This window comes from Setaria italica, chromosome II (assembly GCF_000263155.2).
Source record: "Setaria italica strain Yugu1 chromosome II, Setaria_italica_v2.0, whole genome shotgun sequence".
Lineage (NCBI taxonomy): Eukaryota > Viridiplantae > Streptophyta > Magnoliopsida > Poales > Poaceae > Setaria > Setaria italica.
This window is the reverse complement of record NC_028451.1, coordinates 41868446-41884070: the sequence shown is the minus strand read 5'-3', so window position 1 is coordinate 41884070 and position 15625 is coordinate 41868446. Positions and strand designations below refer to the sequence as shown.

General features: G+C 47.9%; 2 protein-coding genes across 2 annotated transcripts; one reads left to right on the top strand and one right to left on the bottom strand.

The window, feature by feature from the left end:
* The first annotated feature begins 1212 nt into the window (after positions 1 to 1212).
* LOC101760632 (AAA-ATPase At3g50940) lies at positions 1213 to 3195 on the top strand. Its single transcript, XM_012843486.2, has one exon. The coding sequence runs from the start codon at positions 1347 to 1349 to the stop codon at positions 2940 to 2942; it is 1596 nt and encodes a 531-aa protein (XP_012698940.1). The 5' UTR covers positions 1213 to 1346; the 3' UTR covers positions 2943 to 3195.
* An 87-nt stretch (positions 3196 to 3282) lies between these two features.
* LOC101754826 (AAA-ATPase At3g50940) lies at positions 3283 to 5426 on the bottom strand. Its single transcript, XM_012843738.1, has 3 exons — positions 4315 to 5426; positions 3816 to 4228; positions 3283 to 3326 (listed from the first exon to the last, which is right to left on the bottom strand). The coding sequence occupies exons 1-3, from the start codon at positions 5424 to 5426 to the stop codon at positions 3283 to 3285; spliced, it is 1569 nt and encodes a 522-aa protein (XP_012699192.1).
* Between the last annotated feature and the right edge of the window lie 10199 nt (positions 5427 to 15625).

Below are 15625 nucleotides of genomic sequence, written 5' to 3'. Positions count from 1 at the left end.
AAAGAGTCCATACATTCTCAAACATTCAAAGCATCATTTAGATAGTCGCAAAAAGGTTGATTTTTTTGGGCATTCACTATACATTCAAAGCCTTGTTGCCGATTTTTGTTAATTTTTCGAAAAGTCTAATTTTAATACGTGGATAAAATATCCATATTATTTCCATTAGAAAAATTCGGTATATATTTTCATGTCATGGATCGCTTTTTGTTTAGGCGTTAAGCACACAGCCAAACACACTGAAAAAATGAAGCTAAACGACACATGAAACCATGAGTGTGTGACATACGCCATGACACATTCGATGGCGTAGGTTAGTGTGACGTAGGATGGTCCTCATATAGAACTGCTCGGCATCAGGACCACCACCCCGACGGCGTTGCGCCGCCGCCGACCACGCAATGCGAACCGTCACCGCCCCCGGCGTCTCGCGATTCATGCAGCCGGTGAGGTGACCCGATTGGAGAGATCGGGACGCGAGGAGCGCCCTGCTCGCCGTGGTGGCGCAGATTCTTCGCCGCCCGCCGGCGACCGGCGTCGGTGGTGGGGGCACTCTGTGCGCCCGCGCGGCAGAGCATTGGTTGGTGGTGCTCATGTTATCCGCCGAACGATTTGACGAATCATGCCATGGTGCCACGACCAATAGTTTTTGCGGCGGCGCCGGCCTCATCTGGATCTTGGCAGCCAGGCAGTGGCCGGCAGGGCGCTGACGACGTGGTAACAGCTGATGGTCACGGGCGTTTCTGTGCTTGCGGAAAACAATCTCCAATGTTTCATTGACGCACAAAATGCATTTTCGCATTTTCACTGAACTGGATGTACAGAATGTTTTAAAGATGTGCATATTTTTTTTCGAAAGATCTAAAGATCTTTGGGCACAAGGTCATCTGCAAAGGATCTTAAAGGGCAAATGCGAAAGAAGCAGCTAAAACGACATGAACTCGGAGTCAAAACTAAAGAATCTTTGAAGCACCCACAAAGTCTGCAAAAGCACACACAATGAGTGCGGTGCATGTGCATGTGCATGCACGTCCAGAATTCTATAATTTTCCGTCACGGGCAAGGAAGAGGAGGAGACTTGCAAGACTTGGAGTCAAGCAAAGAAACGCTGCTGATCAGGGGGCCACTGCCCCCACCGGCCTCTTCTAGGAAATTCGCTTGAACTTGCTCTGGCATCGCTCCGTCTGCTTTTCTGGGCCGACCAAGTGGAAAACACTCGCCTCACGCCCTCACCGCCTACAAGAACAAGCCATTTGTCCGAGACGACAACGGCGCACCACAACCCACTGCGTTACTGTACAGCGCTGCCCGCACTGCCGTGCAGAACGCACCGGCGTTCGTCAGCCATGGATCACCTGCCACTGGCCGCGCCCACCGCCGCGGCGTCGCTCTCGCCGTCCCCGTCGCAGGGCGCCGCGAGGGCTCTCGACGCGTACAAGGCAGCGCTGGCCACGGCGGCCTCGGCCGCCGCGTACGCCGTGATGGCGCGCAGCATGGCGAGGGAGCTGCTCCCCGACGAGCTCCGCGCCGCGGTGCGGTGGTGCGCGGCCGTGGCGCGCGCCCGGTTCGGACGCGGCGAGAGGGAGCGCCACACCATCGTCATCCGGCGCCAGTACGACACGGGGTACGGCGAGAACCACCTCTTCGACGCGGCGCGCGCGTACCTGGCCACCCGGATCGACCCGCGCGCCATGCGCCGGCTCTGCCTCGCGCGCTCCCGCGCCAAGGAGCCCGACGGCTGCGGCGGCAGGTGGAGCACGCTCCTCTGCATGGAGCCCGGGGGATCCACCGTCGACGTCTTCGATGGCGTCGAGTTCACCTGGACCTCCGTCGAGACCGGCGGCGACGACAAGAAGAAGGGCAAGGGTGGCGGCGGCGGCGGCTCCCCGCGGGAGTCCCTCGAGCTCAGCTTCGACGCCGAGCACACCGACACGGCGCTGGAGCGGTATGTGCCCTTCGTCATGTCCACGGCGGAGGAGCTGCAGCTGCGGGACCGCGCGCTCCGGATCTTCATGAACGAGGGCCGGTCGTGGCACGGCATCAACCACCACCACCCGGCCACGTTTGACACGCTCGCCATGGACCCGAACCGCAAGGATTCCGTCATCGCCGACCTCGACAGGTTCCTAAAGCGCAGGGAGTACTACCGCCGTATCGGCAAGGCGTGGAAGCGCGGGTACCTCCTCTACGGCCCGCCCGGCACCGGCAAGTCCAGCCTCGTCGCCGCCATGGCCAACTACCTCCGCTTCAACCTCTACGACCTCGACCTCTCCGAGGTGCGCCTCAACTCGGCGCTGCAGAAGCTGCTCATCCACATGCCCAACAAGTCGATCCTCGTCATCGAGGACATCGACTGCTGCTTCGACGCCGCCGCGTCGAGGAAAGGCGCCAAGGCGCCGGAGGTGGTCGCGGAACTGGACTCCGGCTACACGTCGGATTCGTCGGACGACAGCTGGCCGATGAACACGCAGCAGCCGGCGAAGGGTATCACTCTGTCCGGGCTGCTGAACTTCATCGACGGGCTCTGGTCGACGTGCGGCGAGGAGCGCATCATCGTCTTCACCACCAACTACAAGGACCGCCTGGATCCGGCGCTACTTCGGCCGGGCCGCATGGACATGCACATCTACATGGGTTACTGCTGCTGGGAGGCTTTCAGGACGCTAGCCAGGAACTACTTCCTCGTCGACGATCACGAGCTGTTCCCGGAGATCCAGGAGCTGCTCTTGGCGGTGGACGTGACGCCGGCCGAGGTGTCTGAGATGCTGCTGCGGAGCGAGGACGTTGACGTGGCGCTCTGGGGGCTCAAGGAGTTTCTCCAGGAGAGGAGACGGAAGACGAGGAAAGAAACAGAGGACAAGAAGGATGCAGCAGAAGACAGGGTGGAGGTAGCAGAGGAAGCAGCAGAAGACAAGGTGGAGGTAGCAGAGGAAGCAGTGTAGTTTCTTCTTCAGTGTAGCTTCCCCTCTTCCATGGACCATTTTATTTCTGGGGAAGGAAATCGATGCATGTCACATGAGAATAAATAACTAGGCAACAGGAATAATCAGGCCTTGTCAACCCTCATTGCCCTACCCCTTTTCCAAGCTGTAGTACTACTGTTATCGTATCCCCTGTTGCTGCATGTTTGTGTCATTGTGTTGCTCTTGCCAGCTAATCTGTTTCAGATGCAGAGCAGTCCCAGACTTCCAGTAACACTAGTTCAAGCCTAATTCAGTCCTTTGTTCAGTTGTACAACTTTCAGATCCATTCTCACCCGTCGAAGCGAGCAAGTCATGGAAACTACTGGAAAATAAGGCCTATGTTCGCCCGGTACACATCATGTACTGATCAACATTGAGAACTGAAAAGCAGGACAAGTTATGACTGAATTGCCAGGGAGGCAAATATAAATCCCTACTACAGAGACAGCGAATGCAGATCTATAGACAGTAACAGTGTACTCCTGATATTCTCTAACGTTATTCAACCATGATCAAATGGATAAGAGGTTGTGGCACTACGAGGAGCCATGTCAATTTTCAATGGATTGGACACTTGGACTGTTCAAATGGGTACTAACCTGCCAGTTTGAACTCTAGTGGTCAAAACAGGCCTCTACTTGAATTATACCTTTTGTGGTCTCTGGATAATACAACCGTACTAAGCAGCAACATCAGAATATTTGATTTTCTACACTGATTACCCCTGTTCAGCTCCAAACTAATGCAGGCCTATGCTAGAGAACTATCGGAACTAACTTTTCGTCAGTTTCATTTCCAACAAATGCAGCTATGACTACATCAACGTTCATTTGCAAAGGGGAAACAAATTACCTTCTTCTGCTTCTTTCCCAGTTAGTTCTTCATGCGCCTGCACTGATTCTCCTTCACGCATCGCCCGCTTCTTCTCTCCGAGGAACTCTGCAAGCAACCCGAGAACCACGTCGACCTCCTCGCTCCTCAGTAACATCTCTGACACCTCGGCCGGTGTCACCTCCACCTCGGCGAGCAGCTCTTGGATCTCCGGGAACCGCGCGTGGTCGTCGAGGACGAAGTAGTTCCGGGCCAGCGTCCTGAAGGCCTCCCAGCAGCAGTAGCCCATGTAGACGTGCATGTCCATCCGGCCCGGCCGGAGCAGCGCTGGGTCCAGGCGGTCCTTGTAGTTGGTGGTGAAGATGATTATGCGCTCCTCGCCGCTCGTCGACCACAAACCGTCGATGAAGTTGAGCAGACCGGACAGAGTTATGCTGGGCTGCGGCAGCCAATCAGACGGATCGGTTTTCAATGTCAGGCTGTATAACGAAATATTGCTAATTCAGTTGTGTTCTAGAACCGCGGTTTCTTGATCCTAGATAGAACGTAGCTTACCTCCGAGTTACCTCGACCTGATCGGTAGTGAATGTGATCAGAGTCATTTTTCTCCTTCCTTGACGCGGCGCTGAAGCAGCAATCAATGTCCTCGATGACGAGGATGGACTTGTTGGGCATGCTATTGAGCAGCCTCTGCAGCGTCGTGTTGTTGTACACTTCGGAGAGGTCGAGGTCGTAGAGGTTGAAGCGGAGGTAGTTGGCCATGGCGGCGACGAGGCTGGACTTGCCGGTGCCGGGCGGGCCGTAGAGGAGGTACCCGCGCTTCCACGCCTTGCCGATCCGCTGGTAGTACTCCTTGCGCTTGAGGAAGCGGTCGAGGTCGGCGACGATGGAGCGCTTGAGCTCCGGGTCCATGGCGAGCGTGTCGAACGTGGACGGGTGGTGGTGCTTGATGCCGTGCCACGACGAGCCCTCGTTGATGAAGATCTGGAGCGCGCGCTCCCGCCGCCGCGCATCCGCCACCGTCGCCGTGATGAAGGGCACGTACCTGCTCAGCGCCATGTCCATGTGCTCCGCGTCGAAGCTGAGCTCCAGCGACTCCGTCCCCACGCTCCCGTACCGGTAATCGTACTCGTTCCCGTGCTCGCGTTGGCTCTGCCCCGCGACGGACGCCCACGTGAACTCGACGCCCTCGAAGACGTCGGTCATCGAGTCGCCGTGCTCCAGGGACAGCGCCCTCTTGCTCTTGCCGCCGAGGCAGAGGCGGCGCATGGCGTGCGGGTCGATCCGGGTAGCGAGGTACTCGCGCACCTCGTTGTAGAGGCCGAGGTCGCCGCCGCCAACGCCGTGGTAGCCGCCGTCGTCGTAGAGGAGGGCCGCGGCGCTCTTGATGACGAGGGTGCGGCGCTCCGCGGGTGGGGTCTCGAAGCGGGCGCGGATGAGGGACGCGGCCCAGCGCGCCGCGCGGCGGAGGTCGTGGGGTAGGAGCTCCCGCGCCATGCCGCGCGCCAGCACGACGTACGCGGTCACCGAGGCCGCCGTGCCCACCGCCTTCCTGTACGCGTCCACCGCCTTCGCGTAGGACGGCAGCGCGAGGGCCTTAGCCGCCTCCGCCGCCGAGGGATCCATCTCCATTGCCGAATCAGACTAGAGAGGTTAGAGGCACAGGCGGGGTGCGTGCGCGTGGCCCTTTAACGAGGAAAGCGGGCGGCTATAGTTTTCCAAATGGACCGCCTGGCCCTAGTCCGGCACTAACCCATCCTGGTCCGGCACTATTAGGCCCGAAGGGTTTTCGTGCCGGGCTGGACTGGCACTGCGTGCCGAGGAGGCAGCCCAAGCCCGGCCCGACAACCTTTTTATCGGGCCGGGCCAGCCCACAACACGACGGGCCATGCCGTGCTAGTGCCCGACCCAGCACTACCAGCGGCGGCCGGCCTCCCGCAGACGGTCGGCCCCCGGCGGCGCCGTCCGGCTCCAGTTGCCCCCAGAGGGCGGCGACGGCCAGCCTCCCGCAGACGGTCGGCCCCTGGCGGCGGCCCCCCCCCTCGGTCCCCGCGACGGCCCCTGGCGGCAGCGGCTAGCCCCCTGCGGTGGGCATGGCGGCCACCGTCCCCAAGCAAGCAGGAAGGTGGGAGGAACTGGGAGGCGGACGGGTGGACGGTCAAATGGGGGAAAATTGAAAGGATAAGGTAGGGTTCTGCATTTATACGGTAGTTAGATCGGGTCACATCGGGCTGGCCCAAAAATCGTGCCGAGCTCGTGCTGGCCCAGTGTGCTGGGGAGATGGCCCAGGCCCGGCACTATAGTGCCGGGCCAGCCCTAGCACTATTCACTTCGTGCTGGGCCCGTGCTCATGCCGTACTTTTTAGTGTCGAGCCTCGTGCCGCCCAACGGGCCTGGCCCATTTGGAAATCTTTGCGGGCGGCCTTGCCCCTCGAGTGGGTTTTTCTTTCCCAGCAAACATCTAGAAGGTCTGGTCCACTTCACAATCGTCAGCCCTTTGATTTCCATCCAACCGCCCTCCGGCCCCTAGTTTGAAGCATGTTACATCCGATGTATTTGCTCAAAAATATAAATCTGCACAAACGTGATCCAATGCACGATTTTTGGGTTTACTGGATTTCATTTGAATTTGTACCTTTGAATTAGTGTTTACAATTCAAATTTTTATGTTAATTTTTGTTTGAGATGTAAATTTTTGTGTTAATAAACAGGAAACCTAAAAGCAAACCAGTCTTCATCTGCACCAAAATCTAATCCGTGGGTCCAACGACCAACCACAGCATGGAACAACATAGTCCATTTCTATTTCTCTCCTTGGATCTCTCTCGGTGAAGGCCAGCAGCATCGCAGCAAGCTTCTTCTTCTTTTCAATTTGGGCAGACGGGCCACGGCGCGCGCGCTTTGTTTTCCAGTTCTGGTCGACTATTCTTTTTTTTGTTTATTTAAAGGAGATTACCCTTTCTTCTATCAGTTGACGAACTACTTGATGGCTTGACGCCTGTATGAATCTGGATCTGGTTCAGTGATGAGGCAACCAAGAAATTGCAACTCAGTGCATGTCCGTGAGCTTTACTGCAGTTGCAGGCGACCTTCTTTTGCTGCGTACTTCCAACAATCCTTCATTGTCTGCTAGGTTCTTTTTTTCCAATTATTTGCATATTTGACTGAATGCAGGCACGATTAATTTCGATGGGTTCTTCCGATCATTACTCGAAATGTCTCTGTTAACGACCGTTGGAGTAATTAACCAATTCATGTGCAGCCAACCCATGGACAGATGCACCTCATCAGTCCTGCCGCATTCAAGTGATGGTTTAGTTGCTGGGCTGCATAAAAGTTCCTTTGCTTACTAGTTTAAAATTTACAACTTTGCATAACTGTGAATCAAACATTCTAGCAATTATATGTATCCAAACCGCTTGCAGAAAGTTTGTGATGTGCCACCATTGTTTCAAACATTTTTAAGTAGTATTACTAGAATATTGCAGCTATTACTACTTCCTGATGTTGGCTTTTCAGCTGGCACCCTCTGAAGAATTTCAATGGAGCTAGGAGCTTGCACGCTGATGAGGTGATAGTAGCTACATGAGTTCTACATTTCAAATCTCCATGGCAAACCTTTTTATCAATTACAGACCTAACAAATTTAGCACATGGCTTGGGACTGGATGACTGGAAAGCATCTAGTAAGACAGTTACTACAAGAATGGCATGCTAATTTAAGCATTAGAAGCTATTATTCACCATTATATGAAGAAGGTATATCATCGGTTTTTAAAATGGCAAATCAACCCACTTGACAATATGTAAGTCCAGCTAGTAATTAAAATAAAATTCGAGTTTACCAGAACCAGTGGAGGAGTTAGCTGGGCTGCAGGGGTGCCCGGTGTGCATGGATATGCATACACGGGATCCAACTGTTATTTAACAAATGGTGTGTATAAGAAAAAAGTAAACATAAAATAGAAAACAAGTAGCATATATTATATTTGTGTTCTGTCCATGTATTATCTGAATACAATAAAACAGAAAACAAGTAGCATATATTAAGTAACTTTTGATTTGGTGGAAACATTTAGGTGAATAGTACCTTGATCGTACTTCCGAGTATCATATTGATCAGCAGTGCATTGTTTCCTTTTAATATCCTTTTCAAATCTCCAATCCACAAGAGGTAGATCTATCGGGCATACGCGAACACATACTTCACAAGCAATGCATTTATCAAATTCAAAGTGTATTCGCCCCCGGAAACGGTGTTCTGAGTCCTTTTTTTTATTGCTAAGTGTTCATATTACTTAGGCTAAGTACTCAATCAGATTAGTGTTCAGATTAGTACTACCACTAGAGTCCTTTTTTTCGATATGTTTAATACACCAGTGTTCTAAATTTTCCTATGTTATTGTCATAACTTGGTGCAGTTGTTGAAACAAGATGAACTCCGCATCATGTTGAAACTGGATGAGTTTGTTGACCCAAGGAAACTCGCTGCAAGGGCGTCACATACTACTATGGTAGGAGGCAAAAGAGGTGTAGGGATGCTGTTTCCGGGACCAATCACAAGTAAATGGAAATTCAAGCCAAAAAAAAAGATTGCCAATTGTTGTGGTGAGTGCAAGCTTTTGGATCACACTGCAACCCAATTCAAGAAGAAGCATGTTGATTTGAGTTCCAAGATGCCAGAGTCATAAAAATTACTCTCTGAAATGGTGTTTTTTAGTGCTTATGGATGATATTTGAAGCATGAATGGTCATACTGGACTCATGTGCTTTTTTTGGGGGGAAATTGGATTGGTAGCACCGAAAGTTCCATAGTTTAGAAATATGCCATCAAAAGATCTCTTTTTAGATATTTACCATCAAAGGTTACTCCGTTACTCTAGTAGTAGAACTAACCTGAACAGTAATCTGATTGAGTACTTAGCCCAAGTAATCGGAACACTTAGCAAAAAAAAAAAGACTCCAAATACAAGCACTGCTGATAAATATACTCGGAAGTAGGATCAAGGTACTATTAACCGAAATGTTTCCACCAAATCAAAAGTACGGTAGATCAGATATACCGCAGAAGGTCTGTGGTAATTTGTATCAACAGTAGCATTGCCAACAATTTTTTTCGGTTGAAGAAGGATTATTCTGAGAAACTCCTTTGCATGTGTTTGCCCCCATTGGTCACTGGTTAGCTGTTTCTTTGGGTTAATAGGTGTTGAGTCTGAAACTAAATAAAAAAATATTTGTTAGATGTGAGAGTTAGAAGAAAAATTCATGGTCATTGCTGCAATTATGAAATTCAAATAGAATCAGCAAATAATCCATGTACATATACTCTCACATCGGTGCAGTTGAATTTCAATATATTAGATTTAGCAGTAAGGAACTATTTTTATAGATTCCATGAAGACTGAAGGTAATCTGCAAGTGTTCCTGCCATACATATGTTGATCAACAAAAAAAAATGGGATGGCACACATATTGCACTCATAGGATCTTAGGTTTTGATCACTGGTGCATACAGAGGGTCTCCATAATGGTTCTTCAATTACAAAAGCCAACTAAAATGAATTTTTCACTAACCTCTGATGGATCTAGGGTGTTGTGCTACACTTGTGCAAATTATTCCACCGATCTGCATCCATATGACAAAATGGAAAAATCTACTGTCATATATACTAAAAAGCTGCTTTAATTAGTTGTGCAAATTATTTGCTAAGTCTGCATTCTTTGTCAATATGCATGTCAGCAAACTATGTGTTCAGTAACTAAGCTATTAAATAATTAATAAGTTGGCATCAACATCAAAGGTTAGAACTATTAGAAAAAACTTTTCCCTAGATAAAGTATCTCTTCTGTTTTGAGGTAAATCCCACCCAAGGTCAATCTCACAGTAGTATTGCAGCAAGTAGCATATCGTTGATCAAATCAAACTTGTAACACTCCCAACAAATGTTAATCACCGAGCTAACAAAAAAAGTATGCCACTTGCAATATGGAAAAGTTCTCTTCTGGCACCTAACTGAAGGAATGTTTGAACTTGGAATCAAGTAGTTCATATACATGAAATTGCTATGCCAGAACTACTATAGGATATTGTAGCCTATCAGAATTCTCTCATTTCCCACACAGAAGTAGCAATTGGAAACATTAGATGATATGATCAAGTTCTCTAACAACAACAAAAAAGCAAATCTAGTGTGTGCAATTTGTCTAGAGTCAAAACTAAATAGCATGATGATCAACTTTAAGCATTGCGTTGGGACATCCCATAAGCTTACTTCTGGGAGACATCAGGCACTGACCTTCTAGAATGTCTTTAGCTGCAAATTAAATGTTATGCAGTTAACAACTGAAATAAAACTAGAGAAAATTTTGAATAATGTTATAATTTTTTATTACAAAATAATACAAAAGCCATATTGCTAAGGTTCAGTGATATCAGGCATATGTATAGCACTACCACTTCTAGTTAACTTATGCAATATTAGTGGCTTCGAAATTTATCAAATGCGATTAATACCAAGAGTGAGGGAAAGATGCAGATTATCCAGGAACTCAACCAATATATATCTCTATAAAATCAAAAGTATGGTAAATCGGATATGCTAGTTACAACAAATATCAGATTCAAAGAACAGAGCTGCTGAACGGTACAAGTAAACCATAATATTAAGCCATCATAATAGAAATCTATATACTAATGTTTTGAGCACCAAGATAAAATTGTACACCGATGTTTTAACATCAATAGACTAGACTACTACTGCTAGAAATTAAAGCTGTAAGAGCATGTGCAGCATCAAAACAAGTATTATGTCCAATTAATCAACTCATTTTTTTGTTATGTCCAACTAATGCATGTGTATTATAAGTAAAACAAAAGGCATCACATATATTAGCTAGTTGCATTATAAAGTAAGTAGAAATTGATATCATAATAGCAATTCCCAGAACAAAACATCGTAATAGTTCAGTCGCTTCTCATTTCTGCCAAACTTATAGGGCTTGAGAATGATATTGAAAAACATGCAGGTACCGACATGGAACTGAACATTATATCATATATTCCTCAGGCAACTTCCACTTATCTAGACATTCTATTGGGACCATTTTGGGCTCAAAGATCAATATGCAAAAGGGAGCAGTGAACATATTTCCATATCATCAGCTGATTTCTTGAATGCACTATGCTGAAAAAATACAGGAAATTAATAATACTTTAGTAATCAGGAAGAACTAAAAAATTATAGTTGGGCTCATATTTTACCTTGTCCAAACTCATTGGCTAAACTGAACCATAGTATAAAGCCAGCTTCTGCAAGATGCTAATATAGTAGCTCAGATGCCCCTTCCCAATAGATGTGAACCTCAGTAAACGATTGCAGATAGGTGCACAGACAAAATGAAGTACACCGATCTAAAAAGCAACCATGAGAGATTATCACGAGACAAATATCGTCATCAAGTGCATTCATTTTATTGAATTTGGGTGTACAGGCATCTTTGAATTTCAGTGTACATGCATCTTTACATCTAAACAATACCCAAAAAAGGGAAAAAAGGAAACGAATGTTGTCAGGGTGAGATGAATGCATTTGAACAAATAAATAGTTTTACTGTTGTTAATTTACTCGAATATGCAGATAGAAAACAAATATGTATAACACAGTTGATGTCAAACCTATGCATACATTCAACTTTTGCAAGAGCCATCAAGCTCTGCATTTTAGAACTACAAAAGTTGAGACACGTCAAGCTAGTGACAGAGATATATGGATTGAATAGAACACATGGATTCAAACTAAACAAAAATGAATGGGAAAGTGAAAGTTGGGGAATTCGCATCCTGTAGGAAGAAGTTGAGGAACATGGGGATTGGATCATGATGTGGTGGAGCACGGGATACAAAATATCTTTTGAAAAAACATATGTAATAACCATTTAGGTATGAGATAATGCGTCCAGCGACACATGTTTGGAATAATATATGTGACAGATTTATCCAACTGCTTGACAGCTAATAGAAACTATAATGATCAAAACTACATCGGAACTTATAAGTCATATTAAGCACCTACATGATGCATGTATCATCTGTTCCATACCAGTATATAATTTAAGTGTAACCACTACATTTGAAGTGTATACTATACTATATACCTTTATCACTACCAAAATCAATGTGCAATCTTTGCTGCAGCAGAACATAAATCAGTGTAAATTAGTAGCAAAATTAGTCTAAACTGCATGACAGTAAAGCGATATATGCAGTCTCAGACTTGATACTCACTAAAAATTCTCCCACGCCTTGTTCATTGAAGAACGTTGTAGTGCAGAAGAAAGAATGATGTTGAAAGGAAATGAGATGCACTCTTATGCTTTTAAAGAATTCGAGTTCAGCAGCATGACCTCTGCGTCCTGTAAATGATGCCAGTCCGGTCATTGATGGTTGTTTAGTACATCATCACTCCAACATCTGTCCACTGAAGAATTTAATAAAGTATTAGAGAGGATGACAACCACTGTAAAACAAGAAATAAGTACATTGCACGGAGGGACAGGCCCAAGAGAATGTCTAAGGTTTGCCACTTCCTAGCAACTTAATATCTGACATCATTGGAGAAGAATAAACTTATGAACTCGAATTTTTGTAACCAAGTTTTTGAGACACACAAGTGGGTATTTATTAAGTCAATTCTGTTCAAATAAAAAATATAATGATTGCAACTAGCAAGATGTTTAGCACTTCTATAGTTAACACAGCTAAATAAAAGGCATACAAGTTGTTTTACTGCTGAACGAAGAAGTATCAGATTAAAAAATAAGACAAAGACGGTGTTTTACTACTGAATGAAGAAGCGTGAGATTAAAAAATTGAATCCGTTCAAGACTACAAGGACATTATAAGGAACTTATTTTCGACGTTTAAGAAAAACTAATGCAGTTAAGGGGTTGTTTGGATCACGCGTATAGCGGAAACCAGATCACGTAAAACCAGGTTTAAGCTAACCGTCAACAAAACGCTGTTTGGCTACTCTAACTAACTCGCGTATAGCAAGAACTGGATTTCCACAAAACCAGGATTTCAAGTTTTAGGCTCGTTTTTTTATGAAAACCGGCTTTCCGCTTTTGCCGTATTGCGCAGCCATCGACCATCGTATCTCTTTCCGCCACGCCTCATTAGAAAAAAATGCCTACTGCACCAGCGTTCCTCCATTGCTGCTGCAATATCAACCTGCTGTTGTACGTTGACGCTGTTGGTCTAAAATAATCTTTTCCATTAACCACACTTATAAAGGACAGTTTGGGGCATCTAAAGAGCATCTAAGTAGATAAGGTGCACAAAAGCACATAGATAGATAGATGGCACACCCAACACGCATATGACTTAGTCGTATCAATCTCCCCCTAAATCTTGCGTGTCTTGAGCGGCAGCTGGATCATCCTAACCCTAAAGCAAAGTTCCTGGAACTTGATCCTTCCGAGGGACTTGGTGAGGAGGTCGGCGAGTTGATCCTTGGTGTTGATGTAGTTCGCCGTGACACTCCCTTCCTCCAAGCAACCCCGGATGAAGTGGTACTTCACTCTGATGTGCTTGCTTCACTCGTGGAAGATAGGATTCTTCGCCAGAGCCAGAGCAGACTTACTGTCCACCCTAGGCTCCACTGCTTAAGCGTCGTTGCCAAGGAGATCACCGAGCAGCCGAGCTAGCCAGAGAGCCTGAGTCGAAGTGGAAGAAGCAGCGATGTACTCGGCCTCACAGCTGGACAGGGCCACCACCTGTTGCTTGACCAACTACCAGCTGACGAGGCACTTGCCAAGGAAGAAGAGCATCCACTCGTGCTCTTGCTGGTGTTGATGTCGCCGACGTGGTCGCTGTCACTGTAGACGATGAAGTATGCCGCCCGGAACACCTCAGGTAGTGGAGGCCGTAGTTGAGAGTCCCCATGACGTAGCAGAGGATCCTCTTGATGGCCTGCTGGTGCTCCGTCGTCGGTCGCTGCATGAACCGACTGACGTAGCCGACGGAGAACGCTAAGAAAACATAAAATGATTTGACTTTCCAAGAAAGTTGGAATGACTTATAATTTGGAACGAAAGGAGTATACTTTAAAAAAACTATAATTTCTCTTTTCAAAAATAAAAACTTTCTAGGCACAATGTCAGTCAGGCAAAACAGCCCCAAAATATGTCAGGCAAAACAGGTAAACTCAGTTATGGGTTTGCTAAGATTAACAAATTCCATACGGAAGTTAAAAAATGAAGAGTACCAGATCTAAATTTGAGAGAGTATATATAGATCTTGTTAGGAAATCAGAGCCCTGTTTGAAACTCAGGGAATTTATTTGCTCTCAATTCTACGGTGTTCTATTGGTTCTAACAAATTCTATACGGAAGTTCAAAAATTCAAATATGTAGGCCTTTACATTTTCCTGCCCCGACCACTTGTTTGCGACAAGCGCAGAGCGTTGCGTTGATGCCATTTGTCGTTATCCTTGGACTTATAAATTTGCATGACATTTTCCTCAAAGTTGCGGTTATGGAATGCCTCGTCAGCCTCAGAGGAAAAGGCTTTTCTAACTTTGAGCCTCTACCTTTGAGTCACAAACATGTGAGTCCTATCATGCTTGGGCTTACATAGCAGTGACTCAATGATAGAGGTCCCAAAGTTAGAGGATCTCATTCCCATTCCGGCTCTATTCGCATGTTTCGCCTTCACCTCATTATGACATGCAAAGCCGCAAATCAAGACAAATTGATATGAGTTTCTGCTTGAAATTATCAACATAGGTATCAGAAAATAAAGTTGCGAACCGATGTGTAGGACAAAAAATATGTTAGATTTACAGTGTTCCAGTCTAAAGAAAAGTGCTCCAACAAACAAATAAGATGTTCCAAAGAAACAAATCAAATGTAGCGGAAAATTGCATATAAAGTTTATCGTTTCACCAATTTCTTCTGCCATGGGATTTGCTGGAAGGAAGAACAGGCGCCATGAACCAGAAAGAACATGGAGGGGAGAGAGCTGCACCAAGCCGGTGAGCCCGGATCATTCACCCCAAGCTCTGGCCGAGGCACGCCGCACGCCACGTCTTGTCCGTTTGTCCGAGCGAGAGCGAGGGCTGTCGCGGTCGCGGACTATTGGCTAGTTTCAGGCTTTCAGCGAGCAGCCTCCCACGGCGAGCCGCGTTCGGCGGGGTTCTTGCTCTTTCACGGAAAAGGATCCTGCGTTGCGTGCGTGCCAGCGGCAGGGTAAAAGAAAAGCTTCAAAGGCCTCCTCTCGCGCAGGCTTGCAGCCTTTGCAATGCGTCCAAGTTCCGAGTTCCAACACAGGGCGACAGAGAAACGGATGCTGGACTACAGGCGTAAGCGTAAGCAAGCAGCAGAGGGCTCAGCCCGTCGGAGAGCTATCCGTCCACAAGTCCATGGGACTTCGACTCCCCCACCCCGATCGACGGTAACACGTCGGGCACGAGCGTGCCTGCCGTGGCCACGACGAGTTCACGGCGCCAGGGGCCCGGGGCACTCGATCCACGGCGCGGCCGGCGCCTCCGCGCGAGGAACGCGCGAGCGGTGCACCGGCACGACTCGCACCAACGGCGTCCCGTCCGTCCCTGGAGCCATGGCCATCTGATCTGAGTCCCATCGACGAGTCCGCCGGGCTCCGGGAGTTGCGTGCTGCCCATTGCATTGCCTTTGCCAGCAGCGAGTCTCACTGCCGGCGCTGCTGCTTCTGAGACAGCCTGAACCGAATCGCTCTCGCGATCGCTCCGCCCAGTCTCCGGCCTGCTGGCCTTTAAATCGCTCGATCCGCGTGTCCCCTTGTCCGTAGCGGG

Coding starts and splice junctions, on each gene's coding strand:
- LOC101754826 (XM_012843738.1), bottom strand. CDS start 5,426: ATGGAGATGGATCCCTCGGCGGCGGAGGCGGCTAAGGCCCTCGCGCTG. Junction 4,229..4,314: donor TCTAGGATCAAGAAACCGCG/GTTCTAGAACAC, acceptor GCCGCAGCCCAG/CATAACTCTGTCCGGTCTGC. Junction 3,327..3,815: donor TGGGAAAGAAGCAGAAGAAG/GTAATTTGTTTC, acceptor AATGTTGATCAG/TACATGATGTGTACCGGGCG.
- LOC101760632 (XM_012843486.2), top strand. CDS start 1,347: ATGGATCACCTGCCACTGGCCGCGCCCACCGCCGCGGCGTCGCTCTCG.